This window comes from Bombus fervidus, chromosome 18 (assembly GCF_041682495.2).
Source record: "Bombus fervidus isolate BK054 chromosome 18, iyBomFerv1, whole genome shotgun sequence".
NCBI classification, from domain to species: domain Eukaryota; kingdom Metazoa; phylum Arthropoda; class Insecta; order Hymenoptera; family Apidae; genus Bombus; species Bombus fervidus.
This window is the reverse complement of record NC_091534.1, coordinates 5,358,551-5,382,630: the sequence shown is the minus strand read 5'-3', so window position 1 is coordinate 5,382,630 and position 24,080 is coordinate 5,358,551. Positions and strand designations below refer to the sequence as shown.

At 32.7% G+C, this 24,080-nt stretch overlaps 1 protein-coding gene and 1 non-coding gene across 2 annotated transcripts in view; one reads left to right on the top strand and one right to left on the bottom strand.

Annotated features, from left to right (window-relative positions):
- Nucleotides 1-1,051: 1,051 nt before the first annotated feature.
- LOC139996787 (U6atac minor spliceosomal RNA) lies at nucleotides 1,052-1,158 on the bottom strand. Its single transcript, XR_011802365.1, has one exon. It is a non-coding gene; the product is annotated as a U6atac minor spliceosomal RNA (small nuclear RNA).
- A 3,703-nt stretch (nucleotides 1,159-4,861) lies between these two features.
- Nucleotides 4,862-24,080, top strand: part of LOC139996433 (dynein beta chain, ciliary-like) — a 44,385-nt gene continuing 25,166 nt past the window's right edge. The window contains exons 1-7 of the mRNA XM_074112143.1: nucleotides 4,862-4,999; nucleotides 5,334-5,486; nucleotides 6,404-6,750; nucleotides 11,537-11,693; nucleotides 13,644-13,876; nucleotides 15,544-15,833; nucleotides 17,653-17,801. Coding sequence (XP_073968244.1) covers nucleotides 4,988-4,999; nucleotides 5,334-5,486; nucleotides 6,404-6,750; nucleotides 11,537-11,693; nucleotides 13,644-13,876; nucleotides 15,544-15,833; nucleotides 17,653-17,801 — 1,341 coding nt within the window. The 5' untranslated portion in view covers nucleotides 4,862-4,987. The remainder of the gene's footprint in view (nucleotides 5,000-5,333; nucleotides 5,487-6,403; nucleotides 6,751-11,536; nucleotides 11,694-13,643; nucleotides 13,877-15,543; nucleotides 15,834-17,652; nucleotides 17,802-24,080) is intronic.

Genomic DNA, 24,080 nt, shown 5'->3' with positions numbered 1-24,080 from the left:
GGAGTCGTATATAGTGTAGTAAGGTATTTTTACGTAGCTTTTTGTAGTGAAGTGCGTTTCTGACACGAGTAATATATCGATGTTGTTGTGATACAGGAATGTTTTAGTTTCTAGAGCCCTCTGTTGTAGGCCGTTAGAGTTCCAGGCTACTATTTCAACTATGTCCATTTTTATTTTTTGCTTATTATGTTTGTAAGTAGCTGCAACACGGCTGTGATTTGTTGCGTTTGCTGTCTGAGGACTGCATTTTTTTCGCTTATCATTTTTGTTAACACTTCAGTGTTTTTGATGGTTTGTTTTAGTAGTTCTAAGACAGACATATATCGAAATTCATCTCCTTCGGAACCTTCTAGTCTCCAAGCTTCCTACATATGTGGTGTATTTTATTATATTAGATTATATTTTATCATGTCAGATTCCACGCAATCGAAATGTCTGTAAACCTAGAAAATAATACAAGAATTATTATATAAGAATTATTAAGAATACAAGAATTTACATAAAGTTAGACCATCAAAAGAAATAACAACGAATATGCAATTTTTAATTAAACTTTGAAACCGAGTATTTCATCAGGCCTGCTAAGCTTAGTGTTAATATTCCAGCTGTTGGATTACACGATTTATTGCACAAATTACTACTAAATTATACACGAGCGATTACACGAATGGCGTGTATGACTTCATGTCAAATGTAAACGTAAAACGTAAAACGTAAAATGATAATAATCGGGAACATTTACATCGTTTACATCGCACCAAGTGGCGCGATTGAAGTCTGTCCATTGTTCTTTCGTAAGATGATTTACTGAAACAATCCTATAAGTTTCCTAGCTGATTAATCTGACGCTAGGGGAGATCATTGTCTCTATCGCCGCCCACACTGGTAATCATTGTCCAAGGGGGGCGGCGGTGGAGCGACCCTGGGCTGCTTGACCGCCATCACCCTCCGCCGCTTTACCCGCCAAGGGTGCGAGTTTTTCTCTTTCTCCCTCTCTGCCGGCTTCTTTACGAGCGTGACTTGCTCGCAGAAGGAACAGACAGCTTCGTAAAAAAAAATCTGGCAAGTGCCGCCGAAAGGCGACAGTGCTTTATTATTTATATATGTGTTCTATCCTTAGCTAGGGAAGTGCTAAACGTATCTCCCTTCATACTACAAAAAAAATTTTTTTTTTTTTTTTTTAACGTGGAGGAAATCTTCATAGACACCTTCTTTCGCTACCCCTGTGTCGGGGGCGAGAAACACAGGAGGGGATGTAGCAGAAGGTAGTGCCGGATTCTTACCGGCTAAAACCTCCACGAAGATCGGGTGGCGGTGTTTGAACATATTTTCTGTTCATTCCGTGAGTGATCGTCGGGCCCTTGGTGCTTAAATACGCAAAGACTTTCCTTTTGCCTGTTGCGTGTTGCGTGTTGCGTGTTATTGACGCGAAATCTTGCGTCGGTCTCCAACTTACGGAGAAACGTAGAGTCTTTTTTTCCACCCTTTGTGCAAATATATCCACCAAGCCGAGATTCGAACTCACGACGCATCGTTATGTATAGATTCAGGTCCCTAACGAGCGTAGCTGAGAGCCCCACAACGAAAGTCGACCTACATCGCATTCAAGTATACCTCAACCGCTTTAGTACTCGTTCTTATTCAGCTTCGTATTAAATATTTATTGCCGTGTAAAGGCAGTTGAAATACGTAATATAAAGGCGATTAAAAATAATTGGAATTTTATGAACAATTGTAATAAGTCAAGGTATTGAATATCAAAATGAAAAAGTTTCTGTATGAAAGATGATCGTAAATCGATGAATTACGCGATAAAATACAGAAAGCAGTCAAGTTAAGGTGATAAGTCACAAAGTTAGAAGCAAATGTTATGAACACCGAAATAGGCTTAAAGATGTGAGAATTCCATAGCATATGGCAATAGCAACTGCGTTCACTTAGATCATCACCGATATTTCTAGAATTCAGGGAAAATATTCTTTATGAAAGATACCGAGAATTGTGGTAATCGTAGAATTCCAATAATAAGTTCTTTTCTTGCCGATGAGCGCATGGAATACTTCTTGTTCGATTAATTTTTTTGAATAGCATATTATACATTCTTATTTTAATAGGTTTATATCATATTATCGGCCTAAGTACAAAATCGTTTGATTTGCAAATAACTAAATAATTAAAAATCGTAATTATAACGATGATACAATCTACAGAGTGTTCCGTTTAAGTGAGTACGCTGGAATATCTGACGAGAAATCGAAGTTATAAAAAAAATGTTCTTACAAAAATCGTATGTGAAACAAATGTTGTTATAAGTAAGAAGGGTTTGTTAATAATTCTTTTATGTACCTTATTCTTCAATGTGGCTACCATCGTTTAAAAATACACGTTTCTGTATTATTAATAATTGAATTAAACATTCCATGAATTACAATTATAAATTCAATTACGTCGTACCCAATCACATTGCATTTCGTAATTTAGATCTCTCAGTTAATTAAATCGCAATGTAATTCGTGATCGTAATCGAAATATAATTACAAAATGCAATGCAATTGAAATACGATTACAAAGAACAATCTCATTAAAATATAATTAGAAAATACGATACAATTGAAATATAATTACGTAATGCAATGCAATTGAAATAAAATTACGAAATACACTGAATGATATCCGAATTGAGAGGCAATGGGGAGAGGAAAAGACCATAGTTTTTTTTAAAGGTTTCAAACAGAAACAAATTACTATTAATGATGAATATGGTATTATTCATAAATATAAAAATTCGCCATAGTTTTTTAGAAATTCGAACTGTAAATCAGTTACATTGTATTTAAATTACTCTCGCGATTCCAGTAATTAGAGATTCAATGAATTGATAAGTTTGAATTATTTAATTCAGTAACGTTTGTAATTGGACCGTAGTTTGTGATATTTGTAAAAAATGTCTTCCAGCATTTTCCAACGTTGCGCTAAAAGTTATATGGTGGACAATGAAAATTAAAATCGATCATTAATCGATTATCCATTTAACAGAATAATCTTTCATTTTTAACGTTCGCTGCAGCATCAGCATCTTTCCCGTGCGAGGAGCAACGGCGTGGCACGTGAAGGTGTCAGACTTACGCGATATTTAGCTGACCGATATTTAGCGACTGTCGTGATTCCAATTTATGAGTTATTATACGAAATAACATCGAATAGCAGGTCGTTGAATTTGTCTCAAAAGCCGGTGTAATGTTAGCGAAAATATATGGTGCCAATTAAAAACAGCAACTACGCCAACCACAAAAATCTTTTTAAATTAATACTTTTGTCGTCACAGAATAATTTCTATAAAATATTTCCTTTATAAAGAATAAAGGATAAACGCATTTGTACATCCGCTAAAGCTAGAGATATAAAATTTGACAGACGAGCTTCTAATTAAAAGTAAGCAGACATTTCAGCGTTTTTCGAAATTCAACCCTTGTTTCTTTTTTATTTTTATTTGCGTTTAATTTACAATCAATTCTCGTAGATAATTTTAAGTAAATTTATCTGGCGTGGTACTATGACATGATTAATAAGTGTTTATAGTATGTTTGATTCTACTTGAATCTAGTGCTTAGGTCTAAGGTGTAATGTCTTTTTAGCCTGCGGATCTGTTCCGACGTGTCGAGTAGTTGAATAATTAGAGGGTTTTGGTGTTTGTTAACTTTTGTGCTATGTCTATCGCTGAATTTTGATATTTTTTCTTTGACTGTGGGTATCTTGAGGTCGTGATGTATCGTTTCGTTGGTAACGTACCATGGTGCATCTATTAGGGATCATAGGGTTTTCGATTGGAATCGTTGGACAATTTCTATGTTGGAATTACTTACTGTTCCCCATAGTTGGATTCCATAGGTCCAAACAGGTTTTGATATGGCCTTGTATAATGTAATTTTACTTTACGTGTTTAAATTGGAACGTCGGCCGATGAGCCAGTAGAATTTTTAAAATTTTACTTTGAGTTGTTTTATCTAAGATACGTTGTTTCCATGTCAATCTTCTGTCCAGAGTCACGCCCAGATATCTGATTGACTCTTCATCTGGTATAGGTATATTGTTTATCGTCACCTGTGGGCGAGTTTCTTTTCGTAGCGTGAAAGTTATATGACTGGATTTGTTTTCATTGACATTGAAGCGCCATTTGTGGAACCACTCTTCCATAGCGTCGTGACCTCGCTGGAGAGTAGAGGAGGCAATTGTCGGGTCTGAGTGCGAGGCTGATAAGGCTGTATCGTCAGCAAATATCGCTGTGGTTACAACTCTTGCTGGAATAAGAAAGAAATAGGTTTCTATCTCAAAAGATAAGCATATTTATCGTGCTATATTTGAATCGTGCTATTTAACAGACTAGATAACATTTTCAAAAATTTCAAAATTAATAACATTTATTACGTGCATGGATATTTTCTTTCATTATTTGTTCTTCTTTATGTTATGGAATAAACGCAAACATAAGTAGTAGATATACTAGTTTATAACGAAATACAATAGTACTGTTATCAGACAAATATTTAAAGTCAATTGTTTTAAAAACGAAATTTTAAACAAATTTGATATTGTTTTCAACATATATGTATTATTTCATTTCTACCAACAATGAACTAAATTAAATATTTATAAGTATTATAAAAAGAAATATTATTATGAATTAAGAAAATTATAGAGCGCAAAACATTTTGCCTTTGGACAACAGCTACATTTTTAAATTCCATGAAAAACATTATTTCCATTCTACTACCTAATAATTTAGATATTGAAAAATAAACAATTTATAACATTTAATATTCATCTAAATGTTACTATTTTTTTTTTTAATCTTTGCAACGTTAAAACAATACTTCATGCAACATTTGATAAGAATTAAATAATCATTTATTATCATTTTCGCAGTATTTGTTACATTCTCGACGAAACTGACCCCGAAGGCGAAATATTTCCTTCGTTTGAGATTCAAATGTGTTTGGAGGTGAGTATTTCTGCAGATGTGACTATGTCGAACTATTCGAAAACACTCGATTTTTTTAACTATATATCTTTACCTTTTAAGTGAAAAAGAAGTTAAAAAGACATGAAATCTAGACACGACCTTAATATGTTACTAACATAATTAAGTATCACTTTCATATACGTCTAATCAACATACAATTAATAAATATTAAAAACTTCTACAATACTAAATTATATGTTGCAATTTTCTATTTTTATAAATACGTAAAATTCTTATTGTTAAAAGAAGCAGGTGCATGTACCTAATGCAACAATTCTTTAACCATTCTGTCTGCTTCTTTGTATGTTGATAGAACCCTAGTATTGTTTTCCGACCGCCAGTGGAATTAGATGATCCGGAAGGTTTCTATGTTTTCTTCGAGTCACTTCTTCTTGAAATGATGAAAATGGGTACCCTCATACCACGCGTCGATCCTGAGTTGCATGAAGGTCGAGAAAATTACGCGGTATATTACTTATTACTGATATTTCTAACTAGTATATAGACAGACCGCTGTTCTTACAATTTTCAATAGAACAATTCTTGATAAAACATTAATAGTCGACTAATTTTTCCTTCCATACAAACTACTAATTGTATTTGTATTTACTAATTGTAATTGTATTTTCATCGTCGAAGCTCGATCTTGCTGAAGAGGAAGGTATCGTGTTTATGTTGGAAGAAACTTGCAACCGAGCAAAACTGGCCTTAATAGAAGTGAAAGGACATGTATATGTAATTATCTGGACTTGAATTTAACATTCTCGAACGTGTCATTTCACAAAAATTACCGTATTTCTTATTTCTCTTTCGTTTAAAAACTTTCGATAACGTGCATATATTGTATAAGGTGTCAGCAGAGACTATCCAACCATTGAAATGCAATTTATTCATTTAAGAAGCCAGACCGGATGAATATATTTTAATTGTTTGATGTCTTATATTTCCTGAGATATCACTGTGATCTTGAGTTTTTGTAAGTTTTTGAATTGAAGTTGAGTCACCCTTGAAGAATTCTCGTTTCGTTTTGGGTTTCAAGGTCAACTGAAGATCAGCTTATTCTATCGAATATTTGAATTCTCGTTGCTCGTTGAATTGGTCTTCTTAGCCGCTACAACGGAGTGCCTAAAAAATATGAGGTAATCGTTAAAAAACTTAAAATCAACTTGATATCTCAGAAAACATAAAGCATCAAAAAATCAAAATATATTCATCTAATCGGTCTCCACAAGTAGAATAAATTTCACTTCAAACGTTTCTTGCTAAAGTCAATAAATAATGAGCTATTTCAAGTGATAGTCTTCACTGATTCACCCTGTATATTCTGACATAACCTCAAATAATTAATAACAAGAAGCTACTGACTCCAAATATCATCCACAGGTATACGAAATCTACTCGTGGCTGTGGACAGATGATAAGCAACAGTATTTATCCTATTTTTTGAGATTTTCTCAATACGTAAGTCCCGAGCAAAGGGAAATGATCGAACATCATCCAGAGTTTATCCCAGATAACCTAAAAGAAAAGAAACCAGATTTAACGGACTTCAAGCGGGAAATCGATTATTTTATGTCTCTGTACAACAAATGCGACCAATTGCAAAATGAGCAAATCTTTTGTCGATGGTTGAAACTTGATATAAAGCCTTTCAAGCAGACGCTTTTGAACATAATTTGCAAATGGGCTAACGTGCTGAAGGAGTATCTGGTCAACAGAATTACCACACAGTAATTAAATTTTTAAAATTTCTATCAAATTTAACTTTCATTTGATATTGCAAGATTTTTACGGTTGAAATTCTTCTGATCGATACTTTTCGAGGTTATGTGTCGTTTCGAGAAAGTATGTCGATATTTTATTAGAATTGCTATTGAGAATTTATATTTATATTTATATTATATTTTATTTATAGAATTATAGAATTAATCTAGAATTAATCTATTATATTAATATATTATAGAATTAATCTAGCAAGATACAGATTTGAAAGTACAGACAAAAAGGTGAGTACAGTGTCTTTTAAGAGTTTCATAGACGCCCTCTTGCATTTATTGATTGATCCGAAAGACTCAACTTGATCAGCAATATTATTCGCATAACTCCAGATTCTAGTGATATGACTATAAATGAGGTTGATAAATCTGAGATATTAAAAAATTCTACACGGTAGACGAGCGTGTTGCGAAAATGACGTATTCCTTCATTGAAATTAATTAATCGAAATAAGGAGGACCAGTCTACCAAGTTATTTATAATTTTGAAAAGAAATAAAATGTCAACTAACTTTCCCTAATCCTCGCGTGTTAGAATGTTGAGTCTATAGAGTACGTAAAGTTGTAGATAGAAAGCGATAGGGACCGTGATACAAAATGTGAGAATCTATGTTGTGATCTTTCAATAAGCTGAAGATATTTGCTGAAGAGAAACCTATGGAACATTGTATAAAACGTAGAAGTCTATGTTGTGATCTTTCAATAAGGTCTGCATATTGACTGAAGAGAAGCCTAAGGAACATCATATAAAATGTAGGAATTTTTGTTATAATTTTTCAGTAAGCTGAAGATAATATATCAGCAAATATACTGAAGAGAAGCCTAAGGAACGTGATACAAAATATAGGAATCTGTGGTGTGATTTTTCAATAAGCTGAAGATATTTGCTGAAGAGAAGCCTATGGAACATTGTACAAAACGTGGGAAATTTTGTTATAATCTTTCAATAAGCTGAAGATATTTGCTAAAGAGAAGCCTATGGAACATTGTACAAAATGTAGAAATCTACGTTGTGATCTTTCAATAAACTCTGCATATTGACTGAAGAGAAGTCTAAGGAACATCATATAAAATGTAGGAATTTTTGTTATAGTCTTTCAGTAAACTGAAAGATAATATATCAGCAAATATACTGAAGAGAAGCCTAAGGAACGTGATACAAAATGTAGGAATCTGTGCTGTGATCTTTCAATAAGCTGAAGATATTTGCTGAAGAGAAGCCTATGGAACATGATACAAAACGTAAAAATCTATGTTGTGATCTTTCAATAAGCTCTGCATATTGACTGAAGAGAAGCCTAAGGAACATCATATAAAATGTAGGAATTGTTGTTATAATTTTTCAGTAAGCTGAAGATAATATATCAGCAAATATACTGAAGAGAAGCCTAAGGAACGTGATACAAAATGTAGGAATCTGTGCTGTGATCTTTCAATAAGCTCTGCATATTGATTGAAGAGAAGCCTAAGGAACATCATATAAAATGTGGGAATTTTTGTTATAGTCTTTCAGTAAGCTGAAGATAATATATCAGCAAATATACTGAAGAGAAACCTAAGGAACGTGATACAAAATGTAGGAATCTGTGCTGTGATCTTTCAATAAGCTGAAGATATTTGCTGAAGAGAAGCCTATGGAACATGATACAAAACGTAGAAATCTATGTTGTGATCTTTCAATAAGCTCTGCATATTGACTGAAGAGAAGCCTAAGGAACATCATATAAAATGTAGGAATTTTTGTTATAGTCTTTCAGTAAGCTGAAGATAATATATCAGCAAATATACTGAAGAGAAGCCTAAGGAACGTGATACAAAATGTAGAAATCTGTGGTGTGATTTTTCAATAAGCTGAAGATATTTTCTGAAGAGAAGCCTATGGAACATTGTACAAAACGTAGAAGTCTATGTTGTGATCTTTCAATAAGCTCTGCATATTGCCTGAAGAGAAGCCTATGGAACATGATACAAAACGTAGAAGTCCATGTTGTTATATTTCAATAAGCTGAAGATATTTTCTGAAGAGAAACCTATGGAACATGATACAAAGCGTAGGAATTTTTGCTATAATCTTTCAATAAGCTGAAGATATTTGCTGAAGAGGAGCCTAAGAAACATAATGCAAATCATAGGTATCTATGTTGTAATCTTTCAATAAGTTTTGCATATTGACTGAAGAGAAGCCTATAGAACATGATACAAAGCGTAGGAATTTTTGCTATAATCTTTCAATAAGCTGAAGATATTTGCTGAAGAGGAGCCTAAGAAACATAATGCAAAACATAGGTATCTATGTTGTAATCTTTCAATAAGAATATTATCATGCAATAATCAAATCCTTCTCCTTTAAAATTACAATTTAAAACATCAAATTACAATTTAAAAACATTGCAATCGAAGTTGTTCTAATCAATACCTTCCGAAGTTCCATGCTGTTCCTGAAAAAAATTGCGACATTTTATTAGATTTACGATTGTTTACTAGGAAACTAATGAAGTACTGGTATTCTACGTATATTTAATGACTCGTGACATTAACGTAAATAGTTTTGGTCAGGAGTACCAATACTAAACACTTCTAACGAAATGTAAACATGTTTTCTCCAATACCGTATAATAATAATCCACGTCTAATGAGAAATATCTATTTTAAGCCATTTTGATACTACTAACATTCCGACTACGATTTTCCAGAAATTATTTTCGTTTGCAGTTTCAGTTGGACGCATAAGCAAGTGAAACATAAATCTGAATGGCATATTTGCATTCGTGACGCGAATAAACTGCGCAAGTTTTATATACGAAAGATTATTTTGGCCGGCTCGAAAGTTATTATGCCACGCTATTATTTTTACATTAAAGAATCATTAAGCTATCGTCTAAATATAATATTGCGCCGTATAGTATGCAAATCTCGTTTAAGCAGTATTGTCATTAGCAAAAAAAAAAAAAAAAAAAAAAAAAAATAGTCGTACAGAATAGAGCATAATATTTATATTGGACAAATAATGATTAGTATTTAAACGATATAAGAAGAATTATCCATTAGAATATTTTATTTTATTTTTGGAAATGAACTAACTGATCTAACAGCAAAGATTGCATCCACTGAAGAACCATATTAGCTTCCCATATGCAACACGTCATTTCACATTACAAAGTATATCGAAAAAAATATGCGAACGAAACTAAGACTATAAATTCACTGCATAAATTAATCCCTAGTTTCTCTGATTTGAAGATAAATCAAGAATTCAATCGTAAAGAACAAACCGCAATAACTTACATGGAACAGTGCAAATATAACTCACATAATAAAGGAAAAGGGCATAGTGTCGATAATAATCTTAAGAAAATGCTCGCATCGATGCCTTTCCAACAAACGATCATCAACTTCTGTAAAGAAATTAAGATATTAGACAGAATTTGATAAGCCAGCGAATATAAAAATAATCGACTGTCGATGCAACGTTAAATAAAATCAATAATATTAACAGTAATAATAATATTTTACTTTACTAGGATTAAAATTGTATAATTTATTTTCTTCTCTATCCTTCACTTCATTCGTTTGAGAATATTACCATATCGGTATCAGGTTAAGAAGAATGTTACTTTAACAGCCTACTCTTTGTGTACTCTTCCCATTGGACGTTTCGAATGCAATTAAATATTATTGAGACATCCGAGTAATCTATAAAAGGGAGTTCTATGAATGCGAATCACATGTTGACCTCTAACTGCAAATAGAGCCGATTTCTCTGAAACCACAATCCTAACGTTCGCTGTTGGCACTAGTCCTGTATATTTGTGCAACTGAATAGTAAACTGAGTATTTGGCTCGGAATCACTATTCCGGGAAACTATCAAAGTACCTATTGCGCGCGCAACCAATGTAAACAATTCTAGTGAAACTGATCATTTATCTATTACTGGAATAACATGTTGACTTGATATAATTTTAGGCTTACCTATTGCCCTTTCATTTGATGCTTAATGTATTGCTCCATTTTTTAATGTAATAACAACGTTTACATGTACTGTTGAAAATTTTCTAATTCTTGTACAGACTTAGTTACAGAATATATTAGAAACTTATCATCGATATTCGCTCTTTAAACAAACAAAGGTATCATATTGGGATTAGGTAGGGGTTAAGTTGCAGAAGCATCTAACTAACGGCGCGTAATTATGAATTTTTATCTTTCTTATTCGTTCAATTTTATACGATACGATAGGTAAACACTATTTATATTGCATCTATAATAATTAGTATCATGATATATAGTAATGATGTATTGGGTTGTCCGGAAAGTTAGTTCCGATTTTTCAGGAATTTGATCTACATGAAAGATCATACCGGAAAGTTCTTCACCAAAAAACCTAAGAGGTTATGGAACGATGGAATATTCAAGTTGCCTGAAAGATGGAGAAAGCTTGTGGAGCAAAATGACATCTATATAATTCAGTAAATGTATATTGAATCGAAATGTGAATCGGAACGAACTTTCCGGGCTGCCCAATATGATAATTCTATATTATACAGATTCTCTACGTACATATATTTATATATATATTTATATATATATATTTATAGATTTATGGATCTATAGATCTGTAAATGTTCTATATATATATATAATTACTATACACACATAACCTTTTTTTTTTCGTTCGATATAAAATGTCAGAGAACAAAACATAACTTTAACAATTGAAATTTCGCTTCTCGTTCACTTTAGATTGGAGAAATTATCAGAATTTTTGAGAGCAGCAATGGAAAATTTTTCGCGTCCTATACACGAAGATGACTATGACGCACTTCTAGAAACTATATACTATTTAAAAGAAGTCAGGGATCGTCAATACGAAATCGAAGACATGTTTGATCCAATTAAGGTAATACTTGTAACAAGAGTTTCCATAATAAATAATAAATATAGAACATTAGAACCTTAATTATTCGAACTAATCAAACGCACACGCTGTTGGAACAATCAAATAATTTAATTCTTTAAAACAAAGAGCTACACCTAATGCCATCTCATAAATATTTATATTATTTTAGTGAATTATGTATGACCCGTCTTGTTCTATTATTACAAAATGCATCATACATAATTCAATAAAATAATATGAGCCAAAAAATGTTATGCACTCTATTATTTCCTTATAGAACGAAAAAATCTGTTGGGACAACCTACTACAACGTTCCATATATCAGTCGATTCATTGAAAATCATTTCACGTTAGCTATGTTGGTTGCCGCTAGGCCGCTGGATATAATAGTCTATCCTAACTTATATAACCTAACCTATAACCCATTGATTTTCCTTTTTTATTTATACTTATATATTCATATACTTATATACATATATGTATATGTATATTATTTATATAATATATCAAAAATGATTACCTGATCGATGAGTAATCGTAATTTAAATGTAATTAAATATTTTTTGCAAATATATTGGATACTAAGTGGGACGGAAAGTTATGTGAATGTACAGTAAGAAAATACTTAGAATGTTGATCTTGGCTACATATTACGTGTATATGGTCATTGAAATCGATGTCCTCCATTTTGCGTACAATTACTAAAATTAATATTAAATAACAGAAATCTTTCAGTCAGAGTCTAACAATTTCTATTCTAATTTCTATTCATCTATTTGTTATTTTCCACTCTTTCTCACAAGCAACAAAATTTCTCATTAATCGATGTTCAAATAATCGATTGTTCCTTCATTCAATGTATTTTGATAATCGAGGTTCGACTGTAGTATGTCACATTTTACGTGTGTTGCCAGCAAAATGGACTTTAATGAAGGTGAGCATAATTTTCTAACTTTCTCGATAATTGCAGAAACTTCTTAGTTGTTTAACAAATCTGCAACAGCTACCTGCAGAGTATGAGCCGCATACCTGATTGTTTTAACTGTACAATGTGATGTTACAAGGACTTCGTTGTTTATTCTTCATTACAATTTTTGTTGTGTTGTTCTGAATTTATCAAAACATCTGCTATTCCGATCCTGTAATATTTATATCTTTGATTCTCCATCGTCTTACAGGTTACAATTAAAATTAAAATTAAAGTTATAGTAAAAGAATGTATAATTAAGTTAAAAAAGGGATAGATCACACTGAGATCTCGAAAACGCCTCCATCTAGACAAATCTGATGGTCATTATATGACGTTCTGCCTCAAACAGAATAAGTTTTATTTGAAACGCTTCTTCCAATAACGTATAGTTTAGGAGCAATTTGTGCAAATCGATTGAAATGGGACACCCTGTATTTAAGACTGCTTATTCACGCTATATACTAATTTTTCAAATCAGACATTTATAAACCGAAATTTTTTACTATGACAATCTCAATAGTAATGTCTCATTACAATGCATAAACAAAATTTCAGAAGAAATGTATACAATACACATAATATATTTACACACAAACAGCACAAATTATCACAATATTTTATTACAAATTATGTGGCAAGTATTTAAACACTTTCATCAGCTACTGTGTATATTGTATCAAAATACAATATATGAATGACAAACACAATTTTAGACAATTAATTAAGTAGCCTGAATGTATTGTATTGTAGTATTTGTGGTTTGTATTATTATATTTTCGAAGACTACAGACAAAGATGAACTGATACATTATATCAATAATATTATTTAATAGGAATATCATTCTAAACATGCTGATGTATAATACTCTGTCGGTTTGCTCACGAAACTCTCTGTGATTGAGGTTAGGTTGGGGTTAGCTCTGTGATTAAATAGTTTCGTTGTATACATTCTGGAATTAAATTAATCAAATATTTTTCAGAAAACAATAGAACTGCTACAAAGCTACAACGTGTATTTAGACGAGAAAATTTTTAATTGGCTCGGAGAATTGCCCGTTAATTGGGAAACATTGAAAAAGATGGCTGCTCAAGTGAAACATATCGTCCAGCCTTTGATGACTCGTCAAATCGATCTTTTAAAGAAGAGGCTAAACTATTATGACTTTAAACAACACCGTTTCCTGAACGAATTCCATGAACAAGATGTTTTCAAGTAAGCTAAAAATAGTATTGAAAGTGTTTTTATAAAATAATTTTATACGATTTTTCATTTTGTCTAAAAGTTACTTCTAATTTATATTTCGGATACTATTCCAAATGGCACCAGTGGTCAAACAGGACGAAATTTTGTGGGTATTATTTGCATGTAAAATCTTAGGTTTGGGAGATCATGCGTTCCGAAAATCCCTATACATGCAGGATGCAGCCGAATAACATGTACACGTACATATATTTATTTCTCAGCCATATATCTGTATCACTTATACACACACATTGTTGTACTAATTGTCAAACATTGCGTTTAATAGTAGTGAAGATCTATTATATAAGGATCTGTATCTTCCAAATGCATGACTTCCCGAAGCTAATTTTTTAAGTTTTAGATCTACTATTTGATACCATGATATCCATCAAATTTTTCGTCTTTATCGACTATCTTTAATGTGTAGCCTACTTTTCATATTAGTTTACAATTCTTTTTACATTTTATACCATTGGCATTAAAAATTTGTTGAAATATTTCTTTAGACAGTTTTCAATTGTTTTAATATACAGAGTATCCCATGTAATTGGAACAAACTCTATGTTGAAAACGCTCAGAGATAGACAAAAGTCCTATACACTAAAATCAAATATCATGTGAAACACGTTTTAAAAATAATGTTATATATTTTTACCTTTATATATTGGTACGTGTGAGAAACGTAATTCTATCTTTTCTTCTAAATAGAACTTAATAGTTTTGACTATCATAGTCTTGTGACATTTTTATCTACTCGTCTGTAATTCTCGTGTAAGTAGACTGCGGATTTTATGCATTTATGAGAAATTTGAAGATTCCTGAAAAAGTGTCCTGAACGCATATAATATGCAAATATATATAAAATATCCCCAGTACAGCACTTGTTATAATATTTAGTATGTGAAAAACTTTTCTACGTAGGTTAATTATCTGCACAAAAAACTGAATTTCCATAAATATCCGCAATTTACTCATGAATATACATATTCAGATATATTACATGGCTACGAATTTGTTTATCTATGTGGCCATACTTGAATTAACTTTAAAGTATTTCTAATTCTGGACACATGCATGACAGAGTGAGACACGACGCCGAAACAGATATGTGGTTATGTATATATCTACACATATTATATGTATACCTGAACACTATCGTACAACTTGTTTACAATTAGCTACATGAGTCACCCTGTTTTTATATATATTTGTTGGTATCAACCGTAATGTTATGAAGTTAAAGCTATTTCAGTAAAACTTACTACTAAAAGCTGTGATTTCATTTAAAAAAGAGGATGAAACCCAATGAATTTAAAATAACCTTCAAAGTAACGTGAAAAAAAAATTTGGTTGTTCCATCATATTTGCTATCTTAAGTAGTACAACTTTTGTCTTAAATACTTCATCATACTTTCAATAATAACAGAAGTATTTAAATGTTTTATTTTGTTTTGTACTATATCTTTTAATTATCTACGTAAATGTAATAACCTCTATGCAAAATAGAAAAACATGTCGATAATATAGGAATCTTGTTAATAGTGAACGTAATGTGCTATTGATTTATTTATAAAAGTCTCGAATACTTTTCTAAATGTTATGATTTAGTGTGAAACAGCTGAGTATTTTATTTATAGCCCAGATTGTGAAAATCATTATGAAAAACTAAACGAAATACATGAAGAGGTTTTAAAATTCCTGAGCGAAGAAAAAGATCTACGTGATCAAATAGTCATTTTTGAGCAGGAATTGCCTGAATTTAAAATGACGAAACAGATACAGAAGGAAATGCAGTTTTTGAAAACCTTGTGGGATTATGTAAATGTTATTACAACTTGTTTGAACGAGTGGAAGAAAACCACGTGGAAGAAACTAGATGTTGAATGGATGGATCAAGAATGCAAAAAAATTCTCAGGGAATTAAGACGTAAGGAGAAGCTCTTTTCTTTTACTTACATCTCTCTCGGTAATAAAAAGTTATCAAATTTAATTTTTCAAACTTTTTAGGCATAAATTTTCATCAAATAGCTTTAGGCTTTTTTATATGAATTTTTCTGATACCAATGTTTCTATTCGATATCAAAAAATTTTTTTTATAATAACATACAGTGGGTAAAAAAAAGTATTTGTACATCTGCATTTGTACATTAATTAATGTACAACTATATCACATTTTGTATTATTCAGTAGTAGTTTCATATGATTTCCAAAATTTGATACTATGCAAATAAAATTTAGCTCCTGTCGATATATATTCTTATTTAGTCCAGAATTAGCCAAATTTAAATTAACAAATTTTATTCTATATATTTTCGCCTTACTTTTTCTCGTAGAATCACCGCGTACTTTATTGTACTCTCACGTACGGACCACCCTGTATAATATTCTCTTCATTCGTATCACATTAATTTGAAAATCGGTAATATAGATAATTCTCTTCATTCGTATAACATTAATTTGAAACTCAGTAATGTAGATAATGTGATAGGAATTTACAGTGTACAGGATATACAAAAAAGTTTGGAGAAACTTTAAAAGCACATAGTACTCATTAAAATAGGCAAAAAATGTTAATAAACATGAGTGCAAAAACTATTAATTTCGGAATTATGAGATGTTTTTGTCAGTAAGGCATTACCTCTACATAGAGTTGCCATTTATAAAATCACTAATCTGATATAAATATTGTTAAAATTCTAAACTTTTCCGCCTGAAACCCGAACACTTCTAACTACTCTTTAGGTTAGGTACGATATCCTAAGATAAATACAAACGTTTATGAATTATAGATTGTAATCGGATAGCACTGTGGTTACATTTAAGCTGCTTCTAATTCATCTCATGCGAACGCAACACTTGGTAATCCTATAAAAACAAATGACAATTGCTGTCTAGTATATTAATATAGATTTAACACACGGTCGTATATAGAGGACAAAAGATTTTTATATTGTTCACCACACGCAGAACATTCATGTCAGTAGTCAAAACAGTTTAGTAGAGTAATACGTGGTAGAAGTAACCAAGTGAATCTTTCTATATTTTTTATAATATTTTATATTTTATAATACTTAATAAGTAGGTATACATTATTTATTCATAAACAATTCTATTTATGGTTAAACTTCGTTTTAGAGGACACAAAATTATGATCTTGTGTTTTCCATTGTTTTGACTGCTCTACAGCAAGGTCGTTGACGATTTGGAGAAACACAGGTCGCCGCATAACCATAACATCTCCCACCACGAGAGTTTCAGAACTTGTAACGTGGTCTGACGCATGTCAAATCATCGGACATAACGCGCACATAACACGATAACACGGTTCATCGATGGAGATTGACGTTTGAACAGCAAGCAATCGGATGACGGAAAACACAGACGGAAATCCTAGTGGCAATCTTTACAGGATATGTCCCACGTTCATTTCAACATACACTTCAGCACGTTTAATTACGTCACACGTCGACCTCCTGCATTTTTCTTAGCTCTTGATAACATTTTTCAATTCGTTGTTTAACTCATTTAAACGAAATAACTGATTTACTATACAGTATACTCCTATACTGTAAATATCCCATAATTCAGGAATTAATGGTTTTTGAATCCATGTTTATTAAGACTTTTACTAAAACTTTTCCTCAACTTTTTTGCACACCATGCATTTGACTTCTGTATTTGTAAATATAGAATAGAATGTTTTTCTACATTGTTCATTGCAAGATTTCGTAAATGTCATTTGACAGAACTGGACAAAGATGTCCGTCATTGGGAATTGTACACTAATATCGAAGCACAAGTAAGGAACATGATGGCATCATTGAGAGCGGTCTCAGAATTGCAGAATCCAGCAATTAGAGACAGGCATTGGAGGGAATTAATGGCTGAAACGAAGGTAATAATTCTGTGTTTACGTGTTATTACTTAGGTTAACTCAATTTCTATTCCTAAATTGCTGCAAGTTAATTGTTGTGTTAATTAACAAGTATTCAGCTTACACTTGAACGCACTGAATCCAAGCTAGATCTCCGGTTAACTAGGCCAAGTCTTGGTTAGGCCTTAATTTTAATTACAGACATTACAATATCATGAAAGCTGCGCAGTATTTAATATGAAACGAACCGAAAACTTGACAGATAGTTATTAAATATCAACGACAAGGAGATAATCTAACCTATAAATATTAAATGTGCGTATCATAAATATAATGAAAATATGAAAAATATAATAATAGCAATATTGATAATTACAAATAGAAATAGCATTACATAATAATAATAATAGAAAATTAAACGAAAATAACAATATTGATAATGCAGTAACAATGTCTAATTAATATTATCTACATTAATTTTAATTTAAATGTATATCATTCCTGCAAGCTATTTCTAAAGTGCAAGAATCCTCTTACCTCTTTAAATATCTAGAATCAAATATTATTGCATAATTGGCTCGGAGTCAAATTGGCTCGTAATAAAGCCAAAAGTTACGTATTTCTTCTTAGAAGTTACGTCCATGCATTTATCCTTTTTACATTCTGTTTTATTTATATCTACCAATATATTATCATATTTTATGAGTATTTATATAATAGTTATTCCTTTTTATATATACAGTATATACTGTTTCACTCAAATATTTCGAAAAACATGAATAAAAACGTTACAGACAAAAATTATACGATATCGATGGGGATATACTATACTTTTGTGTATTTGATCTTACGGTGATCTTTAGACCTTCTGTGAAAGTGACATTAGATTCTTCAATAGATACCCCCATCCTTATAAACTTGTGTTTTGTACACCATCTGTTATTGACAGATAAAATTTCAAATTCGGTATATTTCCGGCATTAGCGTCACCTAATGTATACCACGGGAACACATAAAGATATCTTTCATAATACTGTTTTCTAATGTTTCCAAAACAGTCAGTTGGTTGTGAGTAGTTACCTAGGTTAGATCATTCCTTGTATTGCACTGTCGAGTTTCAAAGTTGCAACATCGAAACAAAGTAAATTTTATTTAAAGCACTTTTCTGACTAATATATGATTTAGGATTTGCGTAGACCGATGAAAATGAAACACTCTGTATTTGTTTCTAGTTTTTCGATTAAAATGAAAACTACAGTTAATTATACAGAGTATAATCGAAAATCGTGGTAGAAGACGAAAGGAGTAGAGTCCCTTCTAAAAGTAAGTCGAAAATGTAGACTCATAATTTTTGATACAAGATTTTTTTCGAGAAAATCTACGATGAAGCTTCATCAAGTACGCGTGCACTTGGGAAGTAACGACAGTCGGTTGAATAGGTTTCTTCGTATTTAGGTACTTTGTTCGGTAATACAAGCCGAATGGGCGTGACTTTCCTGCAAAGTCGAAAATATAGAATAACAATTTTTGATATTAATCTGTTGTAAAATTTCAACATATCAAGAAACGGGATTTCTCTTAGTTTTAAGACATGTGATAATTTATTTGTACGTGTATGAGAGAATGATATAATGTACGATAATAGTCGTGTAATACCAAAACATTTTTTTCTTCTCGATGTTTAAAGTAGATTATTAGAAATAGATTATTAAAAAAAAAAAAAAAAAATTAAAACAGATTGGAAAAATAAAAAAAGGCCAACACCACATGGAATTCCCAAGCGGTCACCCATCTAAATACTATCCGTGCACAGCGCTGCTTAACTTTCGTGATCGGACGAGAATGAGTTTTTTTTTTTATTTATTGTACCAAGATTTTTTTTTATTACATTTGAGTAATTCACAATAAATTATGAATTATAATAAGATGTATTAGGCAAAAGTACCGATACGCGACGGTACGACGTAGCCATGGTGTATTGTGTCTTGGCGTTTTTACAATTTTTTGTGTTTTATTTCTTTGTGTTAAATTCTTTGGATTTAAGCCGCTGGGGAGCGGAGCTTTTGTGTGATCTTGTTTTTAGTTGTTATTTCTGTCCTGAAAACTTGGCTGCAAAACAGGACGCTTCAGTAGTCTACTTTTTGGGTGCTGTGGGACTTCGGGGGGGGGGGGTTAAATAGTTTTATTTACAATATTTACAATATTTACAAATTTTGCACCTAGGTTGTACGGTGGCAGTGTTGAATTTTGTTGATTTAGTGGTTTTCTCTCTTGTTTTATTATGGATTTGGTATCCACCAGTATTTTTTTGTGTTTTTTCTGTGGTTGTCTTTAGTGTCTTTTTGAGGGAGGGCCATGTTGTATCTCCACCTGGTGTCTGGGGTCTGTCCGTTTAAGTTTAAGACAGTCTATGCGGTGAATGTTGGCTAGGTCGTAGATTGTTTTGTTTTTTATATATTTTTTGAATCCGCTGTGTTCGGATCTGTACCCAGGCAAGTTCGAATGCATTTTCTTTCGAATATGCGAATTTTTTCCATTAAGGCTGCTGGTATGTTGTATCAAATTGGGCAGCCGTAGGATATGATCGGTCTGATTAGAGCTTGGTAGCATAGGATTTTATTGTTGCTCTTGAGGTGTTTAGAATAGAATAGTCTTTTTGCTCTCCAGAAAGCTTTAGTGGCCTTGGCGAGTTGTATTTCGATGTGTTTCTTCAAGATTAATTTGTCATCTATATTTACTCCTAGATATTTTACGCAACTTTTGCGTGGTATGAGTTCCCCTTCGTTTGTTTTCTCTACTTAGTTGAAATTTTTTACAGTGTTCTCTTTCTATTGCGCCGAGTTCGCTTGACTTGGGTCTGAAAGTATGGTTTTGCATTTGTCTGCGTTGATTCTTAGTTTCCATGTGTGGTAGTAATCGTTGATTTTGTCGAAAAGCTCTTGTAGCTATGTTTTTATTGCTTTGGTTTTGCGGCCTGTTACGTAGATGATTAGGTCATCTGCGAAGGCTATGGAGCGTTTATGGGTGGATTTGTTCAGGTCGCAGAGATTTAGTAGGTCGCTATTGTAGATACTGAAGAGTAACGGGGAATTCACTGTCCCTTGTTGAAATCCATTTTTTATGGCGAATTCTGTGTTTGATGTATGAAAACCTTCGGACATTACGAAGGTTTTGTTTGTGATCATGTCCCAGACTATTTTGATTAAGTGTCTAGGGAAGTTTTTCTTTATTAATTTGTAAATGAGGCCTGGGATCCAGACTGTGTCGAAAGCTTTTTCTAGGTCTATTAATCAGGCGGCTACTCGTTGTTTTGCGTTTAACGCCCAGCAGATATCCGACGTAAGTTTGTTTATTGCGTGGATTGTGGAGTGTTTGTATCGAAAGCCAAACTGGTTTTCTGGTATGATGTTATTTTTTATGCAGAAGGAGGTTAGGGGGTTGTTTATAATTGTTTCGTAGACCTTGCTAATGTTGGGGAGGAGGCTTATAGGTCGTAGGTTTGCGGGTAACCAGCCGTCTTTATTCTCTTTTTCGATGGCCATTATTTTGGCTTTTTTCCATTTTCTGGGGAAATATGTATTGTTTAGTGCGTTGTTAAAGAGTACTGTGTAGTACCACTTTATTTTATTCGGGAGGCGTTTGAGTAGGATATTTGGGATGCCGTCGAAATCGGAGGATTTTTTATTATTTAGTTTGGAGAAGATTTTGTTTAGTTGATTGTAGTTTGTAAAGTAGTTTATTTCTGGATCTGGTTGTTTAGGGTTATCTGAGGTGTTTTCGTTTGAGAATGTGCAGACTGTTTTGTTTAGAGTTATGTCTTGTTTTATTTCGTTTTTGAGTTTGTTTGTTTCGGCGATGATGATTTTGTTTAGTTGTTCTCAGCTCATATGTTCGTTTTGTGTGTGTGTTTTGGAGAAGTGGGTGCCGATGATGTCTAGTTTCTCTGTTGTTTTAGTTATTATGAAGTTATCCTCGGTGTCTTTGTTGGTGTTGTGTATCGCTATACCTGCTTCTTGGATGAGGGGGGCTTTCTCTGGGGGTAATTTGAGAGGTGGGGTGGGGTTTTGATCTTTTGGTCTAAAGATTTGATTTATTTGTGGGAACATGTTGGCTGAGTCGTTTTTGCAGATGTTTTTTATTTTGTTTGTCCAGTAATGGTTTCTAGAGTTTGTGAATTCTTGTTTCTCATGTGCTTTTATTTTGTGTAGTAGGTATTTGAGGAATTCCAGTTCCTCTCTTTTGTCGTATGAGTAGTTGTATTTTATATTGTTTATTTTCGAGAGTATGTAGCTTTTGTCTCGCTGTAGTCCTTTTATTTTATTGTTGATATAGGGATCGCAAGAGTTTTTTTGTTTTAAGATTGGGATAGATTTTTGGAGTGCGATTTCTATGTGTTTTGCTATTTCGTCTATGTATGTGTCGATTTGTCTGTTTGTTAGGTTGACGTTGTTGTAGATCTTTAGATCGCATTTCTGTTCCAGTAGATTTTGGAGTTTTTTCCAATTTGTCTTTTTGTAATTGTATTTGGGAGTTTCGGTTTGAGTTTCAATTGTTAGGAAGTCGGATGTGTACTTGTTTATGTGGAAGACTATGGCGTTATGGTCGCTGTCGTAGTCTAGGGTTTTGAGAGTGCTATTTGGTCGTAGATTTTTGAATTTTAGTCGCGAAATCTGCTAGGCATATGTCCAGGTATGTGCCTCCTTTCAGGACCTTAACGAGCATAGCTGGCTGCCCCACATATCGATAACCTGCAAACTGGTTTCAAATCGTTAACGTTCACGTAAAATAAGTACTGTCATTAAAAAAAAAAAAAAAAACAATCGATTGATGGGCGTTTCGATTCCATCTCGTATACCATAAAGTGTCTGATAATTTGCTGACTAAGTGCAAGGTTAATATCCGCAGCGTTTAGATCTTTGCGCTCCACTGCAGACGGCGTCTCAGCGATATTGATAACGTTAAAATTGGTTTCAATTCATAGACATTCACACGAAGCAAATACTTCTGCTTTTTAAAAACTCGATCGATTCATCAATCCCGTAGTTCAATCCGCAGTACGCCGTATCTGTTCGACGAGTAATTCGCTGGTAAAGTTCAAGGTTAATATCAGCAACGTTTAACCCGTTGTACTCGACTAGAGCAACGTCTTGCCGAGATTAATAGCGCGCAAATTGCTTTTCTTTCGATTCGTAGACATTTCTATTAAATAAGTACTGGCGATTTCAAAAATATCAATCAATTCGTCGCCGATTACGCGTCTGTCGAATAACTGGTTGACGAAGTGCAAGGTTAATATCCGCAGCGTTTAACCCTTTGCACTCCACTATAGCTGTGTCTAGGCGACGTTAATAGGGCGCAAATCGGTTCGCACATTAATTTTCTCTCGGTTCATACTGTAGAATCATTACTACAATTAATTTATTTAGAATAAATGGATTAAACAGATGTTGAGGTTAGGTTGACGATGGATGTTTAACGCGAACTAATCACAATAACGTATTACAATTAAGACAATTAGATAGTTAATTTGCAACTCTCGTCACCACGGATTCATCGCTCTCTCTAACACTGACTACACTCTCTCGACAACGCAATTTGCACTCCCTGACTACTCGAATTACGCTCTCTGACTTCTCAACTAACATTGACTATTAATTCATCTTTGTCCCTTAGCATCTCTCTGTCTTTTGTCTTAGCCCCACCACGCACGTGTTCTGCCTTATCTTCTTTAATTTATATAATACACTATAATAATATACCATGGAGGAAAGTTACTCAACCATTAAATTAGTTTTCAAAATGTAACGAATGAAGGTTATAGAATTAAACCTGCTAACATCTCTTCGGTTGTTAATGTGACCATTATATTAACATTAAAGAAAATTAATAAATGTCTCGACCGAAGATAAACTACGATTCATTAGCTCTAGTTATTATTTTCTAGTTATTGGGTTGGCAACTAAGTGATTGTGTTCCGCAACACATGTAACATTGAGAAGCTTGTAGAAACTTTTCATGACTGCGTCATGTGTGTTATACAAAGCATTTACAAAACTCCATTAGCTAGTTTTACCGCTACAATACTGATAGATTATATGCCAATAAAATATTAATGTTAATAAAAGTACCAACGAAGTTTCAACGAGTTCCGTATAACACTACATACATATGCGTTACAAATTTTACAGAATAATCGTTCGAATACTTTCCGTGTAAATTAGCTGACGCATCTCCGTCGATAAAATTCGACATCGGAAGCCACTGAGAAGCTCGTACGAACAAGGCCGTAATGAAAAAACA